Source organism: Anabrus simplex, chromosome 1 (genome assembly GCF_040414725.1).
Source record: "Anabrus simplex isolate iqAnaSimp1 chromosome 1, ASM4041472v1, whole genome shotgun sequence".
NCBI lineage: Eukaryota > Metazoa > Arthropoda > Insecta > Orthoptera > Tettigoniidae > Anabrus > Anabrus simplex.
The window spans coordinates 429719586-429745958 of NC_090265.1; the positions used below are offsets into that span (position 1 = coordinate 429719586).

At 37.4% G+C, this 26373-nt stretch overlaps 1 protein-coding gene across 1 annotated transcript in view; it reads right to left on the reverse strand.

Annotated features, from left to right (window-relative positions):
- The window catches only part of LOC136866951 (uncharacterized), a 182527-nt gene that overhangs the window by 26764 nt on the left and 129390 nt on the right, over window positions 1-26373 (reverse strand). The window contains exons 9-11 of the mRNA XM_067144046.2: window positions 23349-23594; window positions 18282-18402; window positions 11815-11919 (exon numbers count right to left, since the gene is read on the reverse strand). Of these exons, the coding sequence (XP_067000147.2) occupies window positions 11815-11919; window positions 18282-18402; window positions 23349-23594 (472 nt within the window). The remainder of the gene's footprint in view (window positions 1-11814; window positions 11920-18281; window positions 18403-23348; window positions 23595-26373) is intronic.

The window sequence follows — 26373 nt, forward strand, 5'->3', positions numbered from 1 at the left end:
CGAACACTATTGCAAAGTGGAAAACTCGAAAATGCTAAGCAAAAAATGATTAAGAACCGTCTGGATATCTTTGGTATGTCTGAGGTGCGTTGGGGTGGAAGTGGTGAAGTTACAAGTAGTGATTACCATTTTTACTACTCAGGAGAAGAGAACAACGGAACCAATGGAGTAGGATTTCTACTGGAAAACGACCTCAGAGAGAAAGTTATTAAAGTTGATGCAATTGATGGCAGGATAGTGATGACGAGATTAAAGGGACAAGGAAAAGATTTGGTGCTAATACAGGTGTACATGCCAACCAGTCAACACCACGAAGCTGAGGTCAAAAAATATTATGAGATGATAGAAGACACAATTGAGAAGGAGCAAAAGGGTGCTTGTGTTATTATTATGGGGGATTGGAATGCTGTAGTTGGAGGTGAGGAAGAGGGAATTGTTGGAAAATACGGACTTGGAGAAAGGAACAATAGAGGACAGACCCTAATTGACTTCTGTAAAGAGAACCAGTTAGTGATAGAAAATACACTATTTGAACACCACAAAAGACGCAGATATACTTGGACATCTCCACTGAATGATCAAAGATATCAGATCAACTATATCATTATACAAAAGAGATACAGAAATGGGATAAAGAATGCAAAGTCTTATCCGGGAGCAGACATAAACTCGGATCACAACCTAGTGGTAGCTGAGGTGGAAGTAAAAGTAAAGAAAGCCACTAAAGCTGCAATTAGAGAGAGGCTAAATCTAGGAAAGCTTAAGGGAAAAAAAAAAAAATGTGATGAGATGGAGAGGATTTTTACCGAAACGATGAAAACCACTGTAGACATAGGAAACATAAATAAAGACTGGATAGCAATTAGAGATGAAATGAAACAGGCTGAAAAACAAGCACTTGGCATGAGAGAAGAATGAAGAAACAAAAGAGTGGGTAACAAATGAAATGTTGGAGAAAATGGAAGAAAGTGGAAAGCAATTAAAACACAGGAAGGCAAAAAGCAGTACAGAAAGCTAAATAATGAGTTAAGAAGAGAAACTGACAGAGCTAGAGAAAAGTGGTTAAATGAGAAATGTGAGGAGATTGAGAGTTTGGAAAGAGGAGGGAAATATGAACAGATGTATCAGGAAGCAAAGAGGATGGCATTTAAAAGGAAAAGTTGTAGGACAGGAGGAACAATTGAAGGAAGTGATGGAACAATCTCTGATCCAAATAAGACTTTAAAACAATGGAAAGGATATGTAGAGTCTTTGTATGCGACTGAAGATAGGCCACTAGACATCCAAATAGAAGAAGAAAGTAAAGTGACTGAAGATGAACAGGGATGCTCTATACTTGAGGATGAAGTTGCACTTGCTATTAAAAAAATGAGACGAGGAAAAGCATGTGGAATTGATGACCTACCAATAAAAATTGTAAAAGGGTTAGGAAATAAGGGTACGCAAATTTTAACATCACTTTGTAACAGAATATATGAGACAGGCCAGTGGCCTGAAGATTTTCTAATCACAGTAATGATCCCTATAGCAAAGAAGAAGGATGAATGTAAGTTTGAAGATCATAGGACCATAAGTCTGATTTCTCATGCAGCAAAGGTACTACTGAGAGTCCTGAATCGAAGGTTATATAAAAAATTAGATGAATCGATTAAGGAAGAGCAGTATGGATTTAGAAAGGGAAAAGGTACAAGAGATGCTATTGGATTACTAAGAACTATTGGAGAAAGGTACATTGAAAAAGGAAGAATGGTATTTGTGACTTTTATTGACCTGGAAAAGGCTTTTGATAGAGTTCAATGGGATAAATTGATTGGCATACTGAAGAAGAATGGAGTAGACTGGAAAGAAAGAAGGCTAATTAAGAACCTTTACATAAACCAAACTGTCAAAATCAGAATAGGACATGATCTGAGAAGGGAGCAGAATTGGCAGAGGGGTGAGGCAAGGCTGTTGTCTTTCACCAACGCTGTTTAATATATACTTGGAGGAATTAATTGCAAATTGCTTTCAAGGAAAACAAGGTGTGGCAGTTGGAGGAAAAAGAATTGAATGCATTCGATTTGCAGATGACATGGCGGTTCTAGCAGAAACTGAGAAAATGATGAATGCAACGTTGGAAAAATTGAACAGATCCTGTAAGAAGTTGGGCATGAAAATTAATAAGAAAAAGACCAAGGCAATGATCATGGGGTCAAAGAAGGACTCAACAGCTAAAATAATACTTTCGGGGGAGGAGATCGAACAAGTGTCTAAATTCAAATATTTGGGAAGCATAATCAGAAATGATCTTTACTGCTTGGACGAAGTGAAGACTAGAATTGCAATGGCCAAGGAAGCATTTATGAAACAAAGGACACTGTTGAGTGGGCCTCTAAATAAGGACCTTAAGAAGAGGTTAGTGAAGTGCTTTGTGTAGAGTGTGGCACTTTATGGGGCTGAGACTTGGACATTGAGAAAAGAGGAAGAAAGGAGAGTAGAAGCATTTGAAATGTAGATCTGGTGGAAGATGGATAAAATCAGCTGGCAGGAAAAAGTAAGGAATGAGGAAGTATTAAAAAGAGTGGATGAAGGAAGGAGAACGATATTGGAATGCATTCAAAGACGGAAGAAAAATTGGTTAGGCTACTGTTTGCGACGAAATTGTTTAATAACTGAAGCATTGGAAGGGAAGATACAAGGAAAACTGAGGAGAGGAAGGAAGAGGTATCAGTTAATAGACAGTGTGAAGGTAAATAGAAGCTACTGGAAGACAAAGAGAATGGCTGAAGACAGAACAGCGTGGAGAATTAATGCGAAGACCTGTCGATAGGCAGACCACCAATGATGATGATGATGATGATGATGATGATGATGATACTAGACATGACACTTCTGAATTCTAACATCATTCATCGCCTCCTCAACCCTGACAAGAAGCGAGTAGGCTTTACCGCTTCTGGATCATTTTGGCAGAACAGCTGTTGACAGGTGTGACCTTGCCTGACTATCCAAAACGAGGATGCCCAAGCCCTGGGAATACACCACTGAAACTTCAGGGAAGGCACTGGGGACACTTTCCAACCAAAATACGCCCAACAACAAAGAAGGTTATCCCCTCACGCAGATGCAAAGTCTGTGTGACACGGGGTCTGAGGAAGGAATCTTCATTTGAATGCCACCGGTGCAAGGTGGCACTCCACGTAGATGAATATTTTATGATCTACCATACACATAAAGACTTTACAAAGTGCAACTGACAGTAGTTTGAATATTTCCTCTCATTAGGTTTCTGTAAAATATGCTTTTTCCATGTCAGTGATAATATCATGTAAAGTAATGAAAATAAATGGTACACCAAGGCATAAATAAGTTGAATTAAATGGTATGTGAATGGGTTAATTACTTCCAGATCAAGTTCCTTCTTCATGGTTATAAGGACAGGTTCCTTGAGCTCCAGAGCCCATCACATCAGTTTAAATTTCGAGCCAGAGACCGAGTTCAACCATTTGGGAGCTGTGTTATCTGTGTACAGCTGGAAATTCCTTCCCTCCAAGCAGCCTCTGAATTTGCCCATGGCCCACACCACAGCTAAAGCTTCCTTCTCGGCAGTGCAGTAGCGTTGTTCGGTGGGAGATAGCTTTCTACTGGCATACTTGACGATGTACCTTCCACCGTCACTCCTCTCCTGGAATAACACTGCTCCTAGGCCGGAGTCGCTGGCGTCCATCTGCAGGCACATCTTCCGTTGAGGATCGGGATGCGCTAGACCGGGAGCGCTGCATATTGCAGCCTTAATGCCTTAGAATGCTGTCTCCTCCTTGCTGATCCATCGGAACGGGCGGTTGTTAATGGAGTAGATCGGTGAGTGGTATTGCCTTCTCTTCAAAGTGTGGCATGAAGCTGCTATACCATCCACACAAGCCAAGGAACTGACGTACTTGTCACTTGATCCGTGGGCTTCTTCGATAGCTCGATTCTTCTCCGGTTGCCTTTCTAAGCCTTCAGATGTTAGTGTTACATTTTGTGTTACTGCTATTATGTTCTTACGAACTGTTACTATGTTGTTATAAACTGTTACTAGGTTATTCTACTACTCTGGTACCATGTGGTGACCGTATGTTAGGCCGAAGCTACTGCTCAATGACAGAGTACAGGTTTAACATCAATATTATTGATGATAATAATAATTAAACACTTTTGTGTGCAGTGGAATATAGGCCAGAGGGATCTGGGATGTACAGCATGGTAACAAGATATACAACTAAATAAAAGGTAATTTCGATAATAACAATAATAATAACAACCTTTTACTAGAATATGATATACGTGTTTGTACAGAACCGACCAGCGGGTACAAAGCGTAACAAATATAATTCGATGGATACTGAGACAAATATTGAAAGTGTATGGTACGTGTTTAGTTTAAATACTTTATGTAGTTAATACGGATGCATAGACGTGGAAACACTTATGCCAAATCGTTAACAAGTCTCATAAATTTAACTGAATAAGTAACACAATTCAAAAGAATCAACAGTGAGCTTGATCAAACGATAGTTAAGTTCATTAAGTCAGTCCTAAATTTTAAATACCTAATACCATGTAACCGAACAAAATTTCAAACAAGATGAGGGGTGGAGGCAGGACAGGAATGAGGGAACCAAGAGACACGACTGACGCGAAAAGAGTTCTAACAGAAGTAACGGTAGGCACATGAAGATAGAATTTGCTTGAAGAGTGAGGTACTCCATCATTATTTAAAAATATGAATGCACGATGTTTTACATGGCTTGATCTCTATGTCTCACCTGAAACCAAAACTGCAGCAGTCGAAGGGACTAGAGAACCAGTTCTGTCCAGTGTGGTGTGCTCGTACATCCAGCGAGAAACGGCTCTCATTTAACCTACCCAGCTGTGCGAGGTGAGGCGTATTTATATGATTGACAGTTCATGATAGAATGTGTGAGACATTAGAGCGATGTCAGATGAGTGGGAGAGTCAGCTGATCGTTCAAAATGGCGGTCAGTCTGTGGAGAACAATTCCGGCGGATGGTAGGGTAATGTGAATGGCAGGTACACAAAGTAAGTTGGGGCACAACAGCACATTAGGACATGGCCAAGATATTCTACGTGGGACTGGGCAAAGTGGCACTTCTCCAGTTGGCAAGTCAGTCCATGAATGTTCAGTTGTTCCAGCACTTTCCTAGGATGTACAAGGAGTTCTTGAAAATTCTTGCTGTGAATTAAAATGTCGTTGAGATATACTTGGCAGAAATCTCCAACATATCCTGACAATACCTTATCCATCAGTCGCATGAAGGTTGCAGGAGCACTGTACAATCCAAAAGGCATTACTGTAAACTAGTACAATCCTCTCGATGTCATGAAGGCGGTCAGTGGTCTAGAACTTTCCTCAACCTCCACCTGCCAGAATCCGGAGTTGAGATGCAGTGTGCTGAAAATCCTAGAACCACTTACATGTTTCAGTGAGTCTTGCAGGTCAGGCATGGGGTAGGCGTCACTAACGGTCATCTCGTTCAACTTGCGAAAGTCCACACACAGTCGATACTCCCCATTCTTCTTTCTCGGTAGGAATACAGGTGAAGCCCACAGGATGTAGAGGGTTCGAAGAGACCTTGCTCTTCCATCTCTTGAATACCTGTGGTAGTCCGTCCTATTTTATTGGTGATGACTTCTGGAAAATCCTTTAAGGTGCGTCTCAGCTCCTCTTCTTCACTTGGTTGAAGATGCGTTAACTGAATATCTCCCAGGTCTACGTCGACTTCTGCGTCCTTCCGAGTCCAGAGATTTCCATTGTCCCAGGCGATCCTCAGATGTATGTCTTTTTCCAAAAAGACTTCAACAGCTGCACAGTCTAGGATCACCTTGTATTCTACCAGAAAGTCATGACCTAATATGATGTCAGGTAGGTTCTGAATCACTACAACATCAATGGGTAGGTCCATGCATTTAGTGGTAAGGTTAGTCTGTCCTTGGATGGAATAGGTTACTCCGTCCACTGCTCCCACTACCCTTCCGAGATGGTGATACTTCATAGGCGGTAGTAATCTGGTAACAGTCCCGTTGACAAATGAATGGCTTGCTTGGCTGTCGAGTATGGCTGAAAAATTCTTGTTGCCTATCCTCAAGATGATCTCGTTCTCACTTTCTTCCGGGTGTAGCCGCTTGAAGAGCTGGTACTTTCGGAGGACGAACGTGCTAGCTCTCATGCCAGAGGGTTGTAGCTTCCTTTTCACAGAGCTCTTCACCCCTTCGAAATTAAACCTAGCAAGGAATTCCCTCTTGAAGTCCGTCCAGTTTAAATTTAAGCCCTTAAAAGTTATTCTACCAAGTAGCAGCTTGCCCCTTTAGCCGCGATGTGATGAGTTGAACGAAGATGTCCTCCGGTAGATTAGTCCTTCCTAGCAGACTGACCGATCCCTCGATGAAGTTAGTCAGTTCTCTTATAGTCACCCGTGGAATTCCGGAAGGCTCTCTATAATCATCTTCGGGTCTAGGTGTCCTGTGTTGCCGGTTAGGTTTGAGGGGGTTAGAGGTCTGGCGATGGGTCCTGTTTGAGTTAATCCATCTTCTACTACGTAAAGGATGCTTTCTCTTATATTGGCTCCCAAGATTCCCCTCAACTGCAGAGATATGGCTTTCAAAATCTCCATCGACTGTAGAAATTCCCCCTCAACCTGTTGTTTTATGGCGGAAACCTGAATTTCCACCTCCTCGAGTTTCAAGATGTCCCCTTCAGGTGGCTTACCCTACTATCGATCTGCTCAACCCGTCCCAGTTTTGACCTGATGTCCGATATCGGCTGTGTTAATTGATTGGTGACGTCACTAATTTGGGATGAAATTTTGTCATCTATGGTTGAAATTTTCGATTCTAAGTATTGTTCTATGTTGTAAACTTGCGTATACACTTGATATTTTTCTGGTTAAAACTGTATTAGCTTGAGAAATTTTGTCTGAAATTTTGTCGTTTACTTTTGAAATTTGGTCTGTTAAGTTGAAATTAACCGTGAATCAACGCCTGAGATTTTGTCATTGAGTACCTGCATCATGGTCATTAAGTCGGAACACATTTTGGGAATATTTACCTCCTCTTCCAAGTTTCGTCCGTTGTTTCATCGACCTCGAGAAAAACTTTTCGGAATCTTTGCCTTTTTCAAAGATATCTTCTCCTAACCGCATTTGCAGTGATTTCTTCTTGAAATTCGTTGGAAGATTTCTCTTAGCGAGTTCATCTTTGAGTTGTTGTACGGACATATTTTCTTGTATCACTTGTATTTTGTTCTATTTCACACTTATACTCATATTCACTCGAAATTCTTATGTCACAATCGCCAGTTGATGTAATCACAAAGACACACACAAAATGCCATCAGTTGCGTACACTAGTTTATTTACAAATGATTACACAAATTCTATTTACATCCTCTACACACATGCACTATTGAACTGCCATTATGAAACAAAATACTACTACGAAAGAATAAGAAGAGACTGCAACAAATGCATGTCAACTACCAATCCAACAAAACCAATTCACATACTTGACTTCAACCACATGGCTAATACGACTTCCATACAAGTCTCATCAAAACAACTCCACTCCCACTCACAAACTAACTTTTTATATATGTTACCTGGCCAGGCTTCTAGAAGGATATGACAAACCATATTTTCTCATAAAATCTAGACCCAATAGCACAGTTAAGTTTCTACAACTATCCAGTGCCAAAGATATGTTATTCTGGATATTACAGTGTGTTGCACAACATTGTAGTGGATTATACATCATATATACAAGTAATAATAAATTATATACTATTAGTTACGTGTTGTTACATTAAATAAACTCTTCTTCTTCTACTTCTTCTTCAAGTGCCATATTCGGTTGCCCAGACGTCGGCGATTACTCTGGAGAAAGGTTTTCTGTCTTCTGCCAGTCGGAAGAGTCTCTCAGTTGTCTCAATACCGCTCCACTGCTTGATGTTGTGTAACCATGTTATCTCTGGTCTGCCAACTCACCGTTTGCCCTCTATTTTACCCTGGAGAATGAGTTTTATGAGGCCATATTTGTTTCCTCTTAATATGTGGCCTATATAAGCTATTTTGCAAACTTTTATAGTTGTTATTAGTTCTTGCATCGTCCTAGCTCTCCTTAGGACTTCATCGTTTGTTATCATATCTGTCCAGGGTATTCTAAGCATTCTTCTGTGCAACCACATTTCACAGGCGGCAAGTCGCTTGATACTTGTGGCTTTTAAGGTCCATGTTTCTGCTCCATATAACAGTACTGACCAGATGTAGCACTTCATTAATCTCTGTCTGAGCTTTAGATTTAGATGATTATTACAGAACAAAGAGCTCATCCTGCGAAATGCAGCTCTAGCGTTCTCAATTCTGCATCTGATTTCCTTATCTGGATAAATACTGTCTGTTATTATGCTGCCGAGGTACTTGAACTGGTGGACTTGATCTATTTTATGGTTGTTTAATGACAAGGTGACATTTGCATTACTATTTCTGCTAAATACCATTAACTTAGTTTTTGCTACCATTTATATTGAGACCATACTGTAAACCTTTGACATGGATTCTGCTCAGGAGTTCTTGAAGGCCTTCTTTAGTGTTGCACAGAATCAGAGTGTCATTTTCATATCTACTGATCTATTGATCAAAACATCATTTACTTTCACACCCAGTTCAACATCATGCAAAGCTTCTAATAATGATGTCAGAATATATATTAAAAAGGAGCAGCGAGAGTATACAACCTTGGCGTACCTCCCTTCTGCTTTTCACATCTGATGTTTTGGTTTGGTTGATTTTGACTGTTGCTTGTTGGCCCCAGTAGAGATTCTGTATGATGCGTATGTCTTTTCCATCGAGATATTTTTGTTGGAGAATCTCTATCAGTTTTTCATGTTTCACTCTATCAAAAGCTTTCTCATAGTCAATGAAACATGCAAATACATCTTTGTGTAGTTGGCGGCATTTTTGGAGCAGGACACTGACACTGAATAAGGCTTCTCGTGTGCCAAAGGCATTTCTGAAACCCATTTGGTTGTCATCCAAGTCTATTTCGCACTTCGTTCTAATGCGTGCGTGTATTATACGTAAGAACGCTTTTAGCATATGACTCATCAGACTTATGAGACGGTAGTCACTGCATTTCTTGACACATTTTAGGTATTGCGATGAATGTTGATTGCAATCACTCCTCTGGGATTATTCCAATATCAAAAATTGTATTGAAAAGTTTAGCAATTTGGTCAACATTCTCTTCAGTTATCAGTTTTAGAACCTCAGCTGGTATCTGGTCTGGACCTACTGCTTTACCATTAGGTGATATTGTGAGGGAATGTAATACTACTTCTTTTGTTATTTTTGGACCTTTTGCATTGTGTAAGTACACAATTTCACCTCTGTCATCGCTGAACAATTCGTTTATGTATTCTGTCCAGGTCTGTATGATTTTTTGTTCATCTAGGATGGGTTTGCTGGTGTCAAAGAGAGTCATTAGTGTCTGTTTTCTGTACTTTCTTGTATAACTTGAAACTATCATGGTCTTTATTTAGTTCTTCTATTTCTTCACAGTTCATTGTCATCCATTTTTCCTTGGCTAATCTCATTTTCTTAATCTCCCTTTGTGTCTGTCGGTAGCTGTCTTCTCTGCCCTTTTCTTGTCTTCTCCGTTCCAATAGATCAAGTATTTCATCAGTCATCCATCTCTGCTTCTTTTGCCTTGTTGATGTAAGATGAACCTTACAGACTTTTAACAGTGTATCATGTAATATTTTCCATTGATATTCTGTACTGTTGTCATTGTTGTTGCTATTGTTGGTTTGCATTTTGTTGTTCAGGTCTTGTATTACTGCTTTTTTAATTGTACCATCTCGCAATTTGGTAACATCAAACTTGCTAGACACTTGCTTTGATGTGGTGGTTTTCAATTTCAATCTGATATCCGCCACTAATGGCACATGGTCGGACCCAATATCTGCTCCAGGATATGTTGTTGCTCGTTTGACAATATTTCTAAATCTTTTGTTAACCAGAATATAATCAATCTGATTAATGATTGGTCTTCCCGTTTCCTTTTCTAGTGGTGAAATCCATGTGTAGAGGCGCCGTTTCTGAAGTTTGAACCAAGTGTTACAAACAACTAGATCTTGCTCTCGGCAGAATTGGAATAGACTGTCTCCTCTTTGGTTAACTGAACCCAATCCATATTCTTCCACTACGTCAGACCTTCTACCTTGCCCAATTTTGGCACTGAAATCTCCTGATATTATTATTATTATTATTATTATTATTATTATTATTATTATTATGTCAGTGCTGTTGAGTTCTTTACACACCTTATTCAGCATATCATAGAACTCATCAATGTCGTCGTCATGTTGTGTGTCAGCTGTTGGAGCATATACTTGTATAATGCTTACATTAAAGGGCTGACTCTGCATCTGTAACAGCATTATACGGTCAGAGATTGGTATGAAGTTTTTGACATATCTGACATAGTTTGCCGAAACGAACACACCTACTCCATTCCAGTGATTGCGATCTTGCGGGTCCCTGCCAGAGTAGTAGAGTGTGCCATGTTCATGGTGACACAATTCAGTACTTGGCCAGCATAGCTCACTGATTCCTAATATGTTCATTTTCAATCGCCTGACTTCTTGAATCACACTGTCCAGCTTTCCAGCTGCATATAAACTTCTAACATTCCATGTAGCTATACGTAGTTGATTTTTAATTATGTTAAACCGGGGGATTCTTAGCATCCCTTGCCCACTTAAGGGCTGCCCTGGACTAGGGGCCTTTGATTTATTCCTTCTCTCCATAGTAACTTCCTGGCAATATTGTCACTGGGGTGGTTTCCTGTTGCCTTCCCCTGTATGAATACAGCCGCTCCTAATATGAAGAACAGATGCTGGGTGTAGCCGCCCACTCTGGATCAGACCCTACCTGCCTCTTGGTCCGCGGGAGGTATTTAATTTCCCTCCTACCACCCATATCTGGGAGGCATTCCCCTATCCGCCACCTGGGGACGCGCCCTCTAGGGGTTACAGGCTCATATTAATACATATACAGCACATATCACGACATAACCTCGCAAATAATACGATCGTCCATACGTAACTACGTAAATGATAATATTAGTACTAAATGGATGTAAACCCTTCATAGCCATACATCACAAGTAATAATAATAATAATAATAATAATAATAATAATAATAATAATAATAATAATAATACATATTTGCATTATTTACCCATGGGTTAAAGAATATTGTTTCCAAGTTATATTAATCTATTGCACTTGCATCAAGTATCACCTTCACTTGTCGACGAGAGCGCTCGTTAGTGCACATAGTGAGAAAACTATACAAAAGATGATTGATTGCATTCAATTTTATCCCTGGAGTGCATCACATATACGGTTCTCGCTGTAATCGAAGGATAAAGCACAGTTTAATATAGGAATTTTCAAGGGGCAGAAAATACTATCGTTATAACGAGGTTCTCGCTATGTGCCGTACTCGCTATTGACGACCTCTACTGCATATTGCATATTCAATACAGTCAGATCATCGTTGTTTCAACTCTCATTTTTGCTAAAGGATCAATGAATTTACCATAAGAAAGTATCTTCTGAAACTAACCATCTAAAAATATTTTGAATATAGAATTACATTAACATTGAAATAAATGGATGACTCAAATTTGAGGTTATATTTTTATGCAAAATTGTTATATCCTTTACACCATTTCAGAAAATAACCATAGATTCCAAATAAAGGAAGTCTCACCGATTGTCTTCACTTTTTTATTAAGTGCCTTGTAATTCCGCAGAAAAAGCATCGTATTCTTGTCCATTTCTTCAGAATGTTCCATGGCTCTCTGTTCAAATACACCTAGAAACAAACAGCATGGATGAGCAATCTCAAACATCAAACAAGAATACCTCAGTAGAGATTAGTACACAGCCGTCCAAATGTTTTACATCTCTTCTTAATCTCTAAAATACGAGAACAGTCCACAAGGTTCACACTGTTTTCTATATGCACTAATAATATCCTGCTCAGATATTCCATTACAAAAGTTAACATTTAAAATGAGTTAGCATACTTGATTATAATATGCACATTCTTTGACAAAAGGTTGTCCTGACAAATAAGGAGTGTATTACCTATTTGCATTCACTCAAAAACAGGAACACACATAAATCAGAGCACTATTTATGTTACTATAGTCTGCATTTCGCTATGGATACAGGCTATTGGTTAGCGGTTTGGCTGCACGTGGCATACAATAAAAAATTATTTAAACTCCTGACACTTAGTTCTGTAAATAAAAAATCTTTTAGAAAAATTTGCATGAAATTACTGCACTAATTTTGTTTCCAGGTTTGAGTTAATAAAAATATTTAAATCACAGTAGAATCACGTAGTTACATACTATAAACTTAATAATGTTTCCGTATTGTCATTGTATAGCTTAAAAGAGAGTTCACAGAAGTCCCACCTTACAATACAAACATCAATTTAATTAAAATCAATTAGTACATGTTTCGTACTTATATTGTGGACATCATCAGCTTAAATACCACATAACAAGAAATGGATAAAATTATATAAAAATCTAAAAGTCTTTTGTTGATTGCAAAATAAGGCACCAACTTGGGCTCTTCATGTTGAAAGAACATATCTGTGTAACAAAACAAACAAGAAAAAGTTGTAAGCATTGAAAACCAAAAGGGGTAAGAAAAAATGGGATGAAAAGGGATGGAAAAGCAACTTACATCCTCGCTGGCTTAAGTTGGTTTATCCACATTTTGCTGTGGAGGGTTCGCTGTGCCTATGTTGCAGGCGTGATGGAGGGGCTGACAGCGAGGTGGCAGGTGTGTTGGCTGGGAGAGTGTGGGTAGCCTGAAGTGTGGGCATAGGGGAGGGTGTAGAATGGTTCATGTTCGGACGAGGCATCTTCTTCAAGAAATGATTTAAAAAGTTATTAATTACCACATCTATGGGGATGTTGATATTCACGGACAACTCATTCAGATTGCCTACAGGGTTCAATCTTTGGTCTAAATTAATAAAGATATTTTTTTCATACGTATTCAAAAGGAGACCTTCCCTTGTCGTGCTGACCACCTGACAGCCCGCAATCTGCAGGCCTTCGGGCTGGGCAGCGGTCACTTGGTAGGCCAAGACCCTTCAAGGGCTGTAGCGTCATGAAAAAAAAAAAAAAAACCTTCCCTGGTTGTAAAAGAATAGAATGATCTTTTTGTATTAAAGAGAAGGATGAAAATCTGAGATATGGTTGGTGAAGGTTGAACATTTGTTGTACTGTTTTGCTTTAACATGTTAATGAATATAAAAGCAACGGCCAGTTTGCCCAACGTATGAAGCTCGGAACTGGGTACATGTTAATTTGTAAACAGTGGAGTTCTAAAATTTGTTAAGTTTGTCAGTGTAGCGATGATTAAAAAGTAATTTGGAGGTATTATTGATTGTTTTAAAGGCTACGTTAATTTTTTGAGAACGTTCGTTACCTAGAAAATGTTATCACTGTTCAATATGAAGACAACATATTTGTTTTTACCTTCCTTTTTATTTTCTTTAGTCAAAGTGGAAGGTGGTTTATTTGTGATTTTATCAATTACATTCTCAATGAAGTTCTTATTATAACCATTGTGGGAAGCTATATGAAAAATGATGTCTAGGACTTTTTACGATCTTTTTTGGATAAAAGAATATTTTAAGCTCTATACACCATACTAAAGACAGCCGTTCTTTTGTGCGATCCAGGATGGTTAGAATCCTTTCTTATAGTATTAACGGTATGAATTGGTTTTCTAAAGATACTGTACATGAAATGGTGTGGATTTCTGGCTACGGTAATATCTAGGAAATTTAACACGTTGACTACCAGCTCCTCAGCGGGTAATTTAAACCTGTAGCCCAGCCTTTTTAATTCCCCTCATCTCTATATTGTACTATATTACATTAAATGTTACTGTACGAAACCTGGTCGCTTAGCCTTTTGAGAATCGGCCTAATTTTATATAGCCTATCAGGATTCCCTTCATAATGACTGCTGTTGTTACAGAGCAAGAATGATAATATGTTTTCGAACCGGGTTCGTGCCATTGTTTTAGAAAAAATCGGCGAGCCGAAAATAGTGTCCTCTGTCCAGTACATTTTCAGATCTGGTTTTTGAATGATTCCGGTTATAAACATTAGTCCTAAAACCCTTTTCACCTTATTTGCGTCAACCGGTTTCCATGTCTGAAAAATAGAATAGGCCTGTTTAGTGCATGGACGTGGTGCTGCACTAATAACTTGCTCCACGTAAAGGTTTGTCTGATGGCATATATATTCAAGGAAATTGTCATTTAAAAATAAAATGACGAAAGACATAATTTCGTTGCTATTTTTTATGTCAACATTTAATCCTACCCGGCCAGTGAACTTAATTGCAGGCGGGCAATAAGATCGATGAGTATCGGTTATTTGAATGTGCTGAATTCACTTTGCCCAGAGTCTGGTATATCATCATCGGAATTGCTTTGACTCTCACTGAAATCAGGGATGAGTTCATCATCAGAATCATCATTCAGTAGTATGCCTTCAATTTCCTCACTTTGTATACTGTGTTTGTAACTTGTCATGTTATCGCGACACAATAACTATATTCACTACACACCCTCACAAGAATACGACTGGCTTAGGTCCGTGTTTACTCAAAGAAAAAAAAGAAAGAAAGAAAGACAGCATTGGAATGTATCTTCTGTTCAGGTAGTCAGGGTGAGGGACTGTTAATTTATACGCCATCTAAGGCTTTCAACACAAACTACGACTTAATACGAATTTAAAGATAAAAATTTCATTGTTTCGTATTGAAAGTATTAACGTTAAAATTGAATAATTGAAAAAGAGGTTCAACCTATTCAATACATAAGAGAAAGAAATGTAGTGATTACATTCTTATTTAATAGTAATTAGAATTGGGACCGGTTTCGACCATAGTCCAAGTCATCGTCAGTCGGTCAAAACATAAAAAACATGAAAAACAATGCATATGAAAAAAAAAGATTAAGTGAACTCTGGATCGGTATAAGAGGCAATATAAAATGATGATGGGGGTAGAAACTGTGAGTCACTTAAAAGAACACAGTGTGTAATTTTATGAATGGTGGTATGGCACACGCAATGATAGGTAAAGTCTCACAATATTTATGAACAGCGGAGAACGGTCAAATGGGTCAGTTTTTACACACCGTCAGGCACAAAGTCACAACACTATCGAACAACATATGAAGAGCTATCAATATGTTGAAGTCGAAGATGAATAGATTTATAGAAGTAAACTGCCAGTTCCCGGTGATCAGCGCGGCACACTCAAGGTCATGCACTGTAGTCTCGAACTCCAAAGTAGAATGGAGAATATCCTGAAGATCCAGTATTTGCCTCGGTTGCGGGAAATTAAGTACGTATATATAGATACATACAACGCAATTCAGTATAATTGAATGAGTAATTGTGTTACTGCTGAATTCTTGGAAAACAGTTGACTTGAAAAAACAATTGTAAAGAGAAAAAAATATATAGTAAAGAGCGCAATATCGGAAAAACAAATGAAAACATATATGCACAGTGCGCTATTTTTAAAATGAAAAAATTCAGGTCATGATTGAAGTAGTCGAAGTCGGCGCAAGACAAGAGTTAAAATTTGAATGAGGAGAACCGAAATGAAGGTGGTGGTGGGGTTTTTTTTAGTTTTTTTTTTTTTTTAGAAAAGGTAGAATAAATTAATAGAGGAAGAGGGATAGTGAAATAAGAGAAGAATAAAAGAAATTGAAGTTAAATGGTGTTGAGGAAAAAAACCGGTCCCAATTCTAATTACTATTAAATAAGAATGTACTCACTACATTTCTTTCTCTTATGTATTGAATAGGTTGAACCTCTTTTTCAATTATTCAATTTTAACGTTCATACGAATTTAGCGCTACATTCGAAACAACGTTTACATTGCAACGACCTTAAACACCTTAACTCGGATACGGTCCCGCACATCGGCTTAAACACCTTAAGGCGTCTACGGGAGTGAATGTGTTAATTTATGAATTAATTAATTTATTTATTATATGATGAAAGGAGGAATATCAGCTACTTACAAAATATATACAAAAATACACACACTCTCAAGTTCGTAAAATTATTCACAATGCTATGTCCAGATGGTTAATCCACTCAACGGCTTCATTCTAGAATGTGTGAGACATTAGAGACATTGAACTAGTTGCAGAAATCTTATCTCTCAGCAGACCGCATGCTAGGCATCTGTGTATGAATGGTCACTGCAAGCGCAGCTGCCTGGCAGGCGGCAAAGTATGCCAACGAGTTAACAGATGGTGTGGTGAAAAAAAAAAGAACATGGTCTATTTTGAAATTCTCCATTATCCATGACATAGATCGTTTACAAAATACCTCACAAGATCTTCTTCCAGAATATTGAAAAAACTGGCCTTTCTCTGCAGGAAATGAAAAAGAAACCAGCGAAACCTCATTAGTGCATTCCTCATTTACATGTTTTCCTGCTTAGCATGTCCCGAGTCTCATTGTATTAAATCCATATAAAAATACCTCATGTATCGCGTAACGAATTTTCGCTATTACCACTTAGTACGATCACATTTTTCCTAGCCCTGAAAATGTTATTTGTTATCTCTTGTAAAAGGAATGTGATTTCCGACTCGGGTAAGAGCCGTCGCCACAGTTGCGTGATTACAGAAAAGGGCCATAAATTCCTAAACTAAGTTGCACCTTCAGGGAGCAAGCCGTTAGACTCAGGGATGTTCAGTTTTGCTAGCCGGTTAGCAGCGATATTGCTGAATTACAGAGTGAGCCTACAGCTTGTATTTCGCATTCTATTCAGAAATTAATGGTTATGAATTTCATGTTTTTGGTTCGTATTGAACTGAGAATAATATATAAGTAATAATAATAACAACATAAACGTTTCCACCTTTTCAATACTAAAATATATTCACAAAATTATAAATTACACGGTACTAGTTTCAACGGCTGATGATGACCCCTAGATGGGTCGAAACTAGTACCGTGTAATTTATAATTTTGTGAATATATTTTAGTATTGAAAAGGTGGAAACGTTTACGTTGTTATTATTATTACTTATATATTATTCCATTCAGAAGTTAGAAATTCATTTTTTTGAGTAATTGTATCTGGATGAGGAACATAACCATGTGAAAATGACTAGCGTGGTGCTTTTTTGCCTTTTGATAGCCTAATTACTGTATGAATACGGAAAAAGTCATGAAATTCCTTACTAATCAAGACAAAATTAAAATTTGTCAGAAAGTGGACTGGCATCCGCAGCTTAAAGCGCACAGAACTCGCACCTTCAAATTTTGACTCGATCACTCGAGTTGGTCACAATGGCGGCCAAAGTTATTCCTGCCGGTCGCACATGGTCGAGTCTAACCTCCAATTCATTGTCTTAAGTGTGTGAGCAGAAAATAATGTTAATTAACCCACTGCTCTGAAATAAAAGGCTTCTACTAACATTCTGTTTAGATAGAATGTGATCTGTAATAATACTCTGATATTTTTATTGGCCCCCCGTGCACGTTTTCATATTTGTTGTTTGGCATTTTTCACACCTTTCAGAGCACTTGTTATTTTATAATCCCCAGTGGAAAGGTTTTCATATTAGTTCTCTCATTTTTTTCACACCTTTTAATATTTTCCTCTCATCTTTAGGAACGGTAGACACAGTTTTCACTGTACCCGCGAATACACGACGCAAAATGCCCTTATGTCGCAAAACATCATATACAGTGTTTCCACATCCCTGTTGGATAGTTTTATTTGTATATTCAGTAGTACGTTTTCTCTCTTAACACATTCCTTTTTATTGTCACCTGCAGAAACGTCTTAACAAGGTTTTACTGTATTATGAATAACAGGAATATTTCAAAACACGTTTAAGTTTATTTCACTGGCAAAATATCATCAGCTGGTTGTTTTAGTTAGTGGAGCCATTGCCAATATATTGTCAGGCAGTCTTTTTCACAAATGTGGGCATTGACCTTGTATCGTCAGTTGATCCTATAAGAGTTAAAGGACCAAACACCACAATCATTACCCCTTACACACCTTTAATAATGCTAATAATCTAGCTGTTTTGTCCTTTAAACAACAATCACAATCACAAACACCAACACCACACTTATAGAGAAATACAAACCTTTTGCTTCTAAGTTATTTAGTCGGGAATCTATGAAGATTGTAAACATTCCAGTCTCTGTAAACCACTCCAAGAAAAGCTGAATACTCCTAGATGGCACAGCCTTGATGAAACTTTCTCTCTGAAAATAAATAAATAAATAAATAAATTATAGCAAACCAGTAAATTTTAACTATTACTTCTTTGCACATCATACAAATAATTATTATTTATTTGGCATATGATGTATACATGACAACATCTTACACACTAATAAATAATATTATTTGCTTTAAGAGTCTCTGTGGCTCAGGAGGTAGCGTGCCAGCCTCTCACCACTGGATACCGTGGTTCAAATCCTGGTCACTCCATGTGAGATTTGTGCTGGACAAAGCGGAGGCAGGACAGATTTTTCTCTGGGTACTCCAGTTTTCCCTGTCATCTTTCATTCCAGCAACACTCTCCATTAACATTTGATTTCATCTGTCAGCCATTTATCACTGCCCCAGAGGAGTGCGACAGGCCTCGGCAGCCAGCACATTTCCTATCCTCGCCGCTAGATGTGGGCTTCATTCATTCCATTCCTGGCCCAGACAAATGACTGGAAACAGGCTGTGGATTTTCATTTTCATTATTTGCTTTACATCCCACTAACTACTTTTACTGTTTTTGGAGATGCCAATGTGCCAGAATTTAGTCCCAGAGGAGTTCTTTTACGTGCCAGTAAATCTATCGACATGAGGCCGATGTATTTGAATCTAGAAGAACTAGAGCTTCCTGTATGGCCTCTATAAGGGCTATACGGGAAGGGCTGCCTGGAGCAGCATTAGAAATAGGTTGGAACCTCCCTCGTACTTATCGAGAAATGATCACAAGCATAAAATTAGGGCCAGAAACCAGCATACGGATGTGGGCAAGTTTTCCTTCGTAAACAGGACCATAAGGGATTGGAATAAATTACTTGCAGATACCCTTCCAGTATCAAGTTATTTAAGAAGATCATTAGTGCTAGTGTAAAGTGAAAAATAAAAGTTTCAAATTACGGACACTGAATTTGTGATTTATTGCTTGATTTAGAATGTTAAACTAGAAGTATTTCTTGTAATATTTTATTTCTTCTTCTTCTTCTTCTTCTTCTTCTTCTTCTTCTTCTTCTTCTTATTATTATTATTATTATTATTATTATTATTATTATTATTATTATTATTATTATTATTATTATTATTATTATTATTATTATTATTATTATTATTATTATTATTGTTGTAGTTGGGTGATTGTGTTTTTAACTTCATCAGTATTGTAATGTTAAGCTACCAGTAAGATCAATCTACAGTATTGTAAGCCATAGTGTTAAGCACTGGAAATACTTAAGTTGTGTATGAAATATTATATGATGATGCTGGTTTTAGAATGTTAAACTAGTAGTATTTATTGTATTATTTTCTTTCCATGGAATTGCTGGTTGTACTCCTGTTGTTGTAGTTGTTGAGTAGTTATGTTTTAAGTTTACTTTATTATCACTTATAACATTAAGCTAGTAGTAAGCTCAACCTATAGTATTATAAGCTGTAGTGTTAAGCACTTGAAATATTTAAGCTGAGTGTGAATTTGTATACTTATTATGATGCAGGATTTAGAATGTTAAACTAGTAGTATTTCTTGTAATATTTTATTTCCACTGAATTGCTTGTTTCACTCTTGTTGTTGTTACTGTTGTGTAGTTATGTTTTAACTTTATCATCACTTGTAATGCTAAGCTGGTAGTAACCTTAACCTATTGTACAGTATACGATGCCAGATTTAGAAAGTTAAATGAGTAGTATTTCTTGTAATATTTTCTTTCCATGGAATTGCTTGCTGTAGTCTTATTGTTGTAGTTGTTGTTGTTGGGTAATTATGTTTTAACTTTATTATAACTTGTAATGTTAAGCTAGTAGTAATCTCAGGCTATAGTATTGTAAGTCATAGTGTTAAGTACTAGAAATAATTGAATTGTGTATAAAATTGTATATGATGACACTGGATTTAGAATGTTAAATAAATAAATAAATAAATAAATAAATAAATAAATAAATAAATAAATAAATAAATAAATAAATAAATAAATAAATAAATAAATAAATCACTTGTAGTGTTAAGCTAGTAGTAAGTTCAACCTACAGTATTGTAAGCCGTTGTGTTAAGCACTGGAAATACTTAAGTTGTGTGAGATTTTGTATATAATGATGCTGGATTTAGAAAGTTAAACTAGTAGTATTTCTTGTAATATTTTCTTTCCAGGGAATTGCTTCTTGTACTCTTGTTGTTGTTGTTGTTGTTGTTGTTGTTGTTGTTGTTGTTGTTGCTGTTGTTGTTGTTGTTGTAGGGTGATTATGGTTTAACTTCAATTTATTATTACTTATAATGTTAAGCTAGTAGTAAGCTCAACCTACAGTATTGTAAGCCATAGTGTTAAGCACTGGAAATACTTAAGTTGTGTGTGAATTTTTTTGTACGATGATGGGGGATTAAGATTTAGGACGTTAAACTAGTAGTATATCTTTTCATATTTTCTTTCCATGGAATTGCTTGTTGTAGTCTTGATGTTTGTTTGTTTTTGATGTTTGTTTGTTTGTTTGTTTGTTTGTTTGTTTGTTTGTTGGGTAATTATGTTTACTTTATTATTACACTACTGTAAGTGACCAATGCCACCAGGATATTTCCCATTTGCCATATATTTGTTAATACGAGAAGAAAAAATGTGAACGAACGATCACTTGAAGAATAAGGGAGAAAAGAGTCATAAAAAGAGGCGTTGTGAGTCTAGGCCTTGAATGCTCCAGTATCACAAAGTCCGATGAAAAAGGGCAATGGCCTACTATCCTCAAGGTCCTAAACAAATTATCAACATTACACTAACTGATTACAGCTGTAAGGAGAGGTGTATTCTGGTACAGTAGAACCTCAATTATATGTTCCCAGAAACTACGTTTTCAAATATTATTCGTTCAAATTACGGTGTCCTGTGAAAATCCTAATTAAATCATGTTGTAAAAATCCTGCATTATCCGTTCCTCGAAGAAACGATTTCCCGGATCAACTGTCAAGAAATATCAGTCCCATCAATGCTAAAACCTCAATCATGCATTTTTCAAGAAACTGTATCTTATGAAATGACTGTTACGGCATACTTACGGATTTTGGTGTTGACGTCCTGTCATTGTGGTAATTTGAAGAAGTACCTACTGTACTGGAAAAGCAATCGGCGGTGAACTTGCATATGGGACCATCCTAGCATCACATTCGGGTAGTACTGTTTAGAGAATCCTCAAAAATCATAAAGCAGAGAGTGCCCACGACAATTGGAAGAAGACAGAGTGCATTTCGACAGCTCTATTTGAAGATGGAACGAGTTTTGTCAAATGTTCATACTAGCAAAACATCTATATTATGTCCAGGGTTAGATGTTTATTTTTTAAATTTTTTCACGTGTGTAGTCGAACAGGTTTTCGGCATTTCCCTCAGGGCACTGCATAGTCACTGGGCTTTCAGGCAGGAATCAAAACTGCTCCTTCTTAAGTAACACAAATTTAGTATTTTAATATTATCATATACGATTATGTTATCAAGACCAGAACAGATGTTGCACCTTACATACATAAAGCCATGGGAGGTTTTGGGGTTGCCTGTTACTGTTTTCGTCCTAATTAAGACTGGGAATTTCACGTTTTGTGTTAAAATGTTTTAAAAGTCGCAGTTGTTTTATTTGCGCACGTTACATTTCAAAACTTTGTATCATTTCGCACTCGTACCGACTTGTACAGCGAGCGCGCTTTCCAGCTGAGGTCAAGGTCGCGAATAATCGTAATTTCGGAAGTGTTAATGATATTTTCTCTCTTTCCAATTTGATTATGATTAGTGACGGGCCGAACTAAATATAATGTATTCAAGAACTTGAGGATTAATACTTTCGAAACCATATTCTCGAATTCAACATAACCTTTAAAAGTCGATGTAGGCCTAATTTACGCAGTACAAGATTTCCATAAACTGACTAGGAACAGTATACCGGTGACCAAATTACAATGGAAGATTTAAAAAAAAAAGATTTCACCATCATGTTGGATGCTTGCATATCTAATGTGCTTTATTTTATTAGATTAGAGAATGGAAAACTACCTAGTGGTCGATTGTTGTCTGGCTTGGCGTTACGGGTATTAGATTTTTCGAAGTGTTTGGCTGATCAAAGTTGCTGAACTGAAAGAAGTTTTCAAAGAGATATGACGAAGTTTTCAGAAGGAACTGACGAAGTTTCCCCGGTAAAACTGAATGTAAAGTTTTGAGAATTTTAAGTCACGTACCGGTAATTAACGTTTGAAGCCAGCCACGTGGTCTGACTTGCCTGCCTCTCACCTGGAAGGCCCAGGTTCGATTACTGGCCAGGTCAGGCATTTTTACCTGGATATGAGGGCTGGTTCCAGGTTCAGTCATTCTATGATTACATTTAATTGAGGAGCTATTTAATGGTGATATGGCGACCCCGGTCTAGAAAGCCACGAATAACGGCTGACAGGATTCGTCACACTGACCATGCGTCACCTCGTAATCTGCAGGCCTTCGGACTGAGGGCAGTCACTTGGTAGGCGGCAGGCCCATTGGGGCTGTAGTTTGGTTTGGTTTGGTTTGGTTTAGGGACGTTTGTAAGATTATAAGTATACATATTTCATTTTTGTGATGTTTAGCCAAATTGTTGATGGTTTATTTGTTCCCGGATTTTCAGTTTTCCCGTGTTGTACATTGTTTTTCCCATGGTCCCTCCAAAAACGGAGAATCGAGGTTCCACTGTATACTCTTACACAATGACTCATCTCTGCTAGATGGTATTATCACTGCAATTACAAAAACAAACCCATCAACAATGTATACAAAACAGCTGGTTTAACTGCTAAGTACTAGGAATCTTATGTCTCATTAACTAACTTTAACTAACCCAAATATGTCATGTTTATTTGAGAAAAGTTATACTTGAAAATAATAAATACATCCCATACTTTATTCTAATTTAGAATTTAATGAAAACTTTTATCAGTCTACTTTCTATCATACCTCAAACACTTTTCTCCCGTCCTGCTGAGTAACAATATGAGTAGTATAGTGACCACACACTTCAACAAACATCCTGACAAAAGCTTCAGACACCAAAACATTTCTTGAAGGTTCATGCTCTTGAGTAGTACCATCCACAAGTTGTAGAGCCAGTTTAAGACCTCTTTTAAGACGAGCGGGAAGAATAGTGCTCTCATCACCAACACACTGGAGAATCCGTGACTCCTCCAAATCAACAACTATGCCCTGGAATAAACAATCAGTGTGGTAGTTTATTCATTAAAAGAAACACTGGAGTGTTTAATTTTAGGTGAAAAAAGATCTTACTCTGTACATATAAAGATATATTTTTACCAAACTGCATGCATAATATCACGAGAAATATCCCTAATAAACTCTATAATTAGAATTTTTAATAAATTTCAAAATTAAAAAAGTTACAAACAATATTCCATGCTTATTGTTCACCCTGTAGGCCCTATATAGACTTGAAATGTAAATTCCATGCACTATCTCTCTGCATCACACACAACTGCCTCTCTTTCATCAATTTTGGTAAAGGAATACAAAACATTCAGAGTTACTCCTAAGAGTCTATTTGTATGGACAGCTGCTCAAAAGCAAGAAGTCATTTACTGTTTATAATACAATAGTGAAGTCAGTATAAGTCCTTGTTATTATCTTACCACTATATAACGGAAATCAACACTTAGGAGAACAAGTCACATAGAGAGGTCAGGATGAAAAGAGGGAGCAACACAAAGAGGAGGCAAGAACAAATATGAAAATACGGGACAAGGACAAACTCCACATCTTCATACACTACCATCTTTGAATAGACAGACTCTCTCCTCATCAATTCCAGTTCTTCTACATCCATCTCTACTCAGCCCCCAATGAGCTCGTTTTTGCTTTCGAGCTCCATCAGGAGGGCAGACATCAACAGTTGTTGAGGGGTCATCTTGACAGATCTTTAGTCTTGATGCGGGAAGTGTAGCATAAGAAGAAAGCTGGATAAGTACAGGAACAGGGAAGAAACATAAGACGAAGATAAATACAGGTGGTAAAAGGTTAGGAACATACGACAAACACAAAAGGAGAAAAGGATCCCAACAAGATATAAGTATTGGAAAGAAACAAACAAGTGAAAATCAAGTCTTATGCTGTATTTACTTGCATTTTACCCCTTTTATTAAATGAACAATTTTGAGGCAAAGAATTGAGGGGAGGGGAAATTATGCAATGTTTTCGGAGTTTGAGCAAAAATTGTAGGGACATTTTAAAGAAAAATACAAGAAATACCGACTTATAGGCAAAAGAAGAAGGTAGACAGAATCTCTCTTGGGCGTCTGTGTTAATAAATAACATATACTATGTAACTCAATGTACACATAAACAAAGTTATTGTGCTAAAACTCGAAATAATGTTCAGTAGGATGCATGTAAATTGCTTTTCACATCGCACTATGCTTCTGTACTGCTCACAGAAGAGAGAGGCCTGCTTTTGGCTTAACAGCACACTTGTTCTATCGCACTGCCAGCCAACTGCCAACGAGAACAAAAATCTGTTCTAAAAATATCCACACCTTTTGAGTATTTAATTTCATGTGCACATGAAGTAGAGGCACATTGCAACTTACTTTTTTCAAGCAGCGTCACTCCCATTTCATGATTCAGCTTGTAGGCCGTTGCACTCGTCATCGTCTTACATGTCTGAGTCTTCCATCAAGGTTATGTTATCCTCCGTTCTGTCGAGAGAAATGGATATGACCACTTTTTTAAAACTTTTGCTAATCGCACGTTCAGGAATCACAGCCCATGCTCCAAGAATCCACTGGCACAACTGTTTGATTGATGGTTTGTGAATTCTTCCCATTGTTTTAAAACAATGTGCATTTGTTGGCATCCATTCCATTTAAAATTTATGTAGGTAGTCTTTGAAGACTGAAATTGAGATTGAAGATCCACCATTGTTAATGAAATGGCCCGTAATACAGAAACATCAAGGCTGAAAAAAAGATATCAGACCATCAGGTATGATTACAAGGTCTGATTTCATCTCAGTAATTCTTTTTCTTATGGCATCTGCAAGATGGCCTCTAAAACTATCCAAAACAAGCATAGACTTCAACTGTAATAAGGCTCCAGGACATCTACTCCATACAGCATTCAGCCAGTCTTCCATCAGTTCGCCAACCATCCAACCATTGTCCTGCACTTGAATGTTAATTCCTCGCGGAAAGTTTTCTTTGTGAAGAATCTTCTGCTTGGCAAGGAAGAAGGTAATACTAGCATACAAGTAGAATGTTTGTTCACAGTGTTCACCATAGAGCATAATCTCTCGTTACTGTAAAATGTTCCCAGATTTTGTTACTGCAAAGAAGTATGCATGTGCCAGAACAAAAACATCTGCCATTGTTAATGAAACGGCCTGTGATGCAGATTCTAAAATTATTCATATTTTAGGCTGATGACCTAGATGTTAGGCCTCTTTAAACAACAATAACAACATTAACATTCACATTTTAAATAATGAACTTTTTGCGATATCCACTGATAGTAGCGATGATTCGGGTAGTACCATAAGCTATCGATATATCCTGTCATCATGTCACGTTTCAACAAAGAATCTAAGATGACTGAGAATCGTTTGCTATCCATGGAAAACTTGGAAAATTGAAGAAAGTAATGAGTTATACAGAAGTGACAGTAAGCTATATCTAGAATTTCTCCCCCTCCTACCCTTTTTAACCTAAACCAATATTTTATTAATCTCTTAATTATATCCACTTTTATATTAATGTCAGTACACATTAATCTTGCTCCACTATTCGCTGTACTTATTGGTAAGCCTGTAATTATTTTAATAAGAAGTGCTTAATTTTTTAAATTTGATCTCAATTCATACTCAAACAACAGACTCATAAAAGCCTTTTCTCCTTCCCTCTATCGCCCGCACCATACTAAGACATATACAACGTATTCCATAATTAAAAATACATAAAAAGTCGGCTTCCAGTCTCGA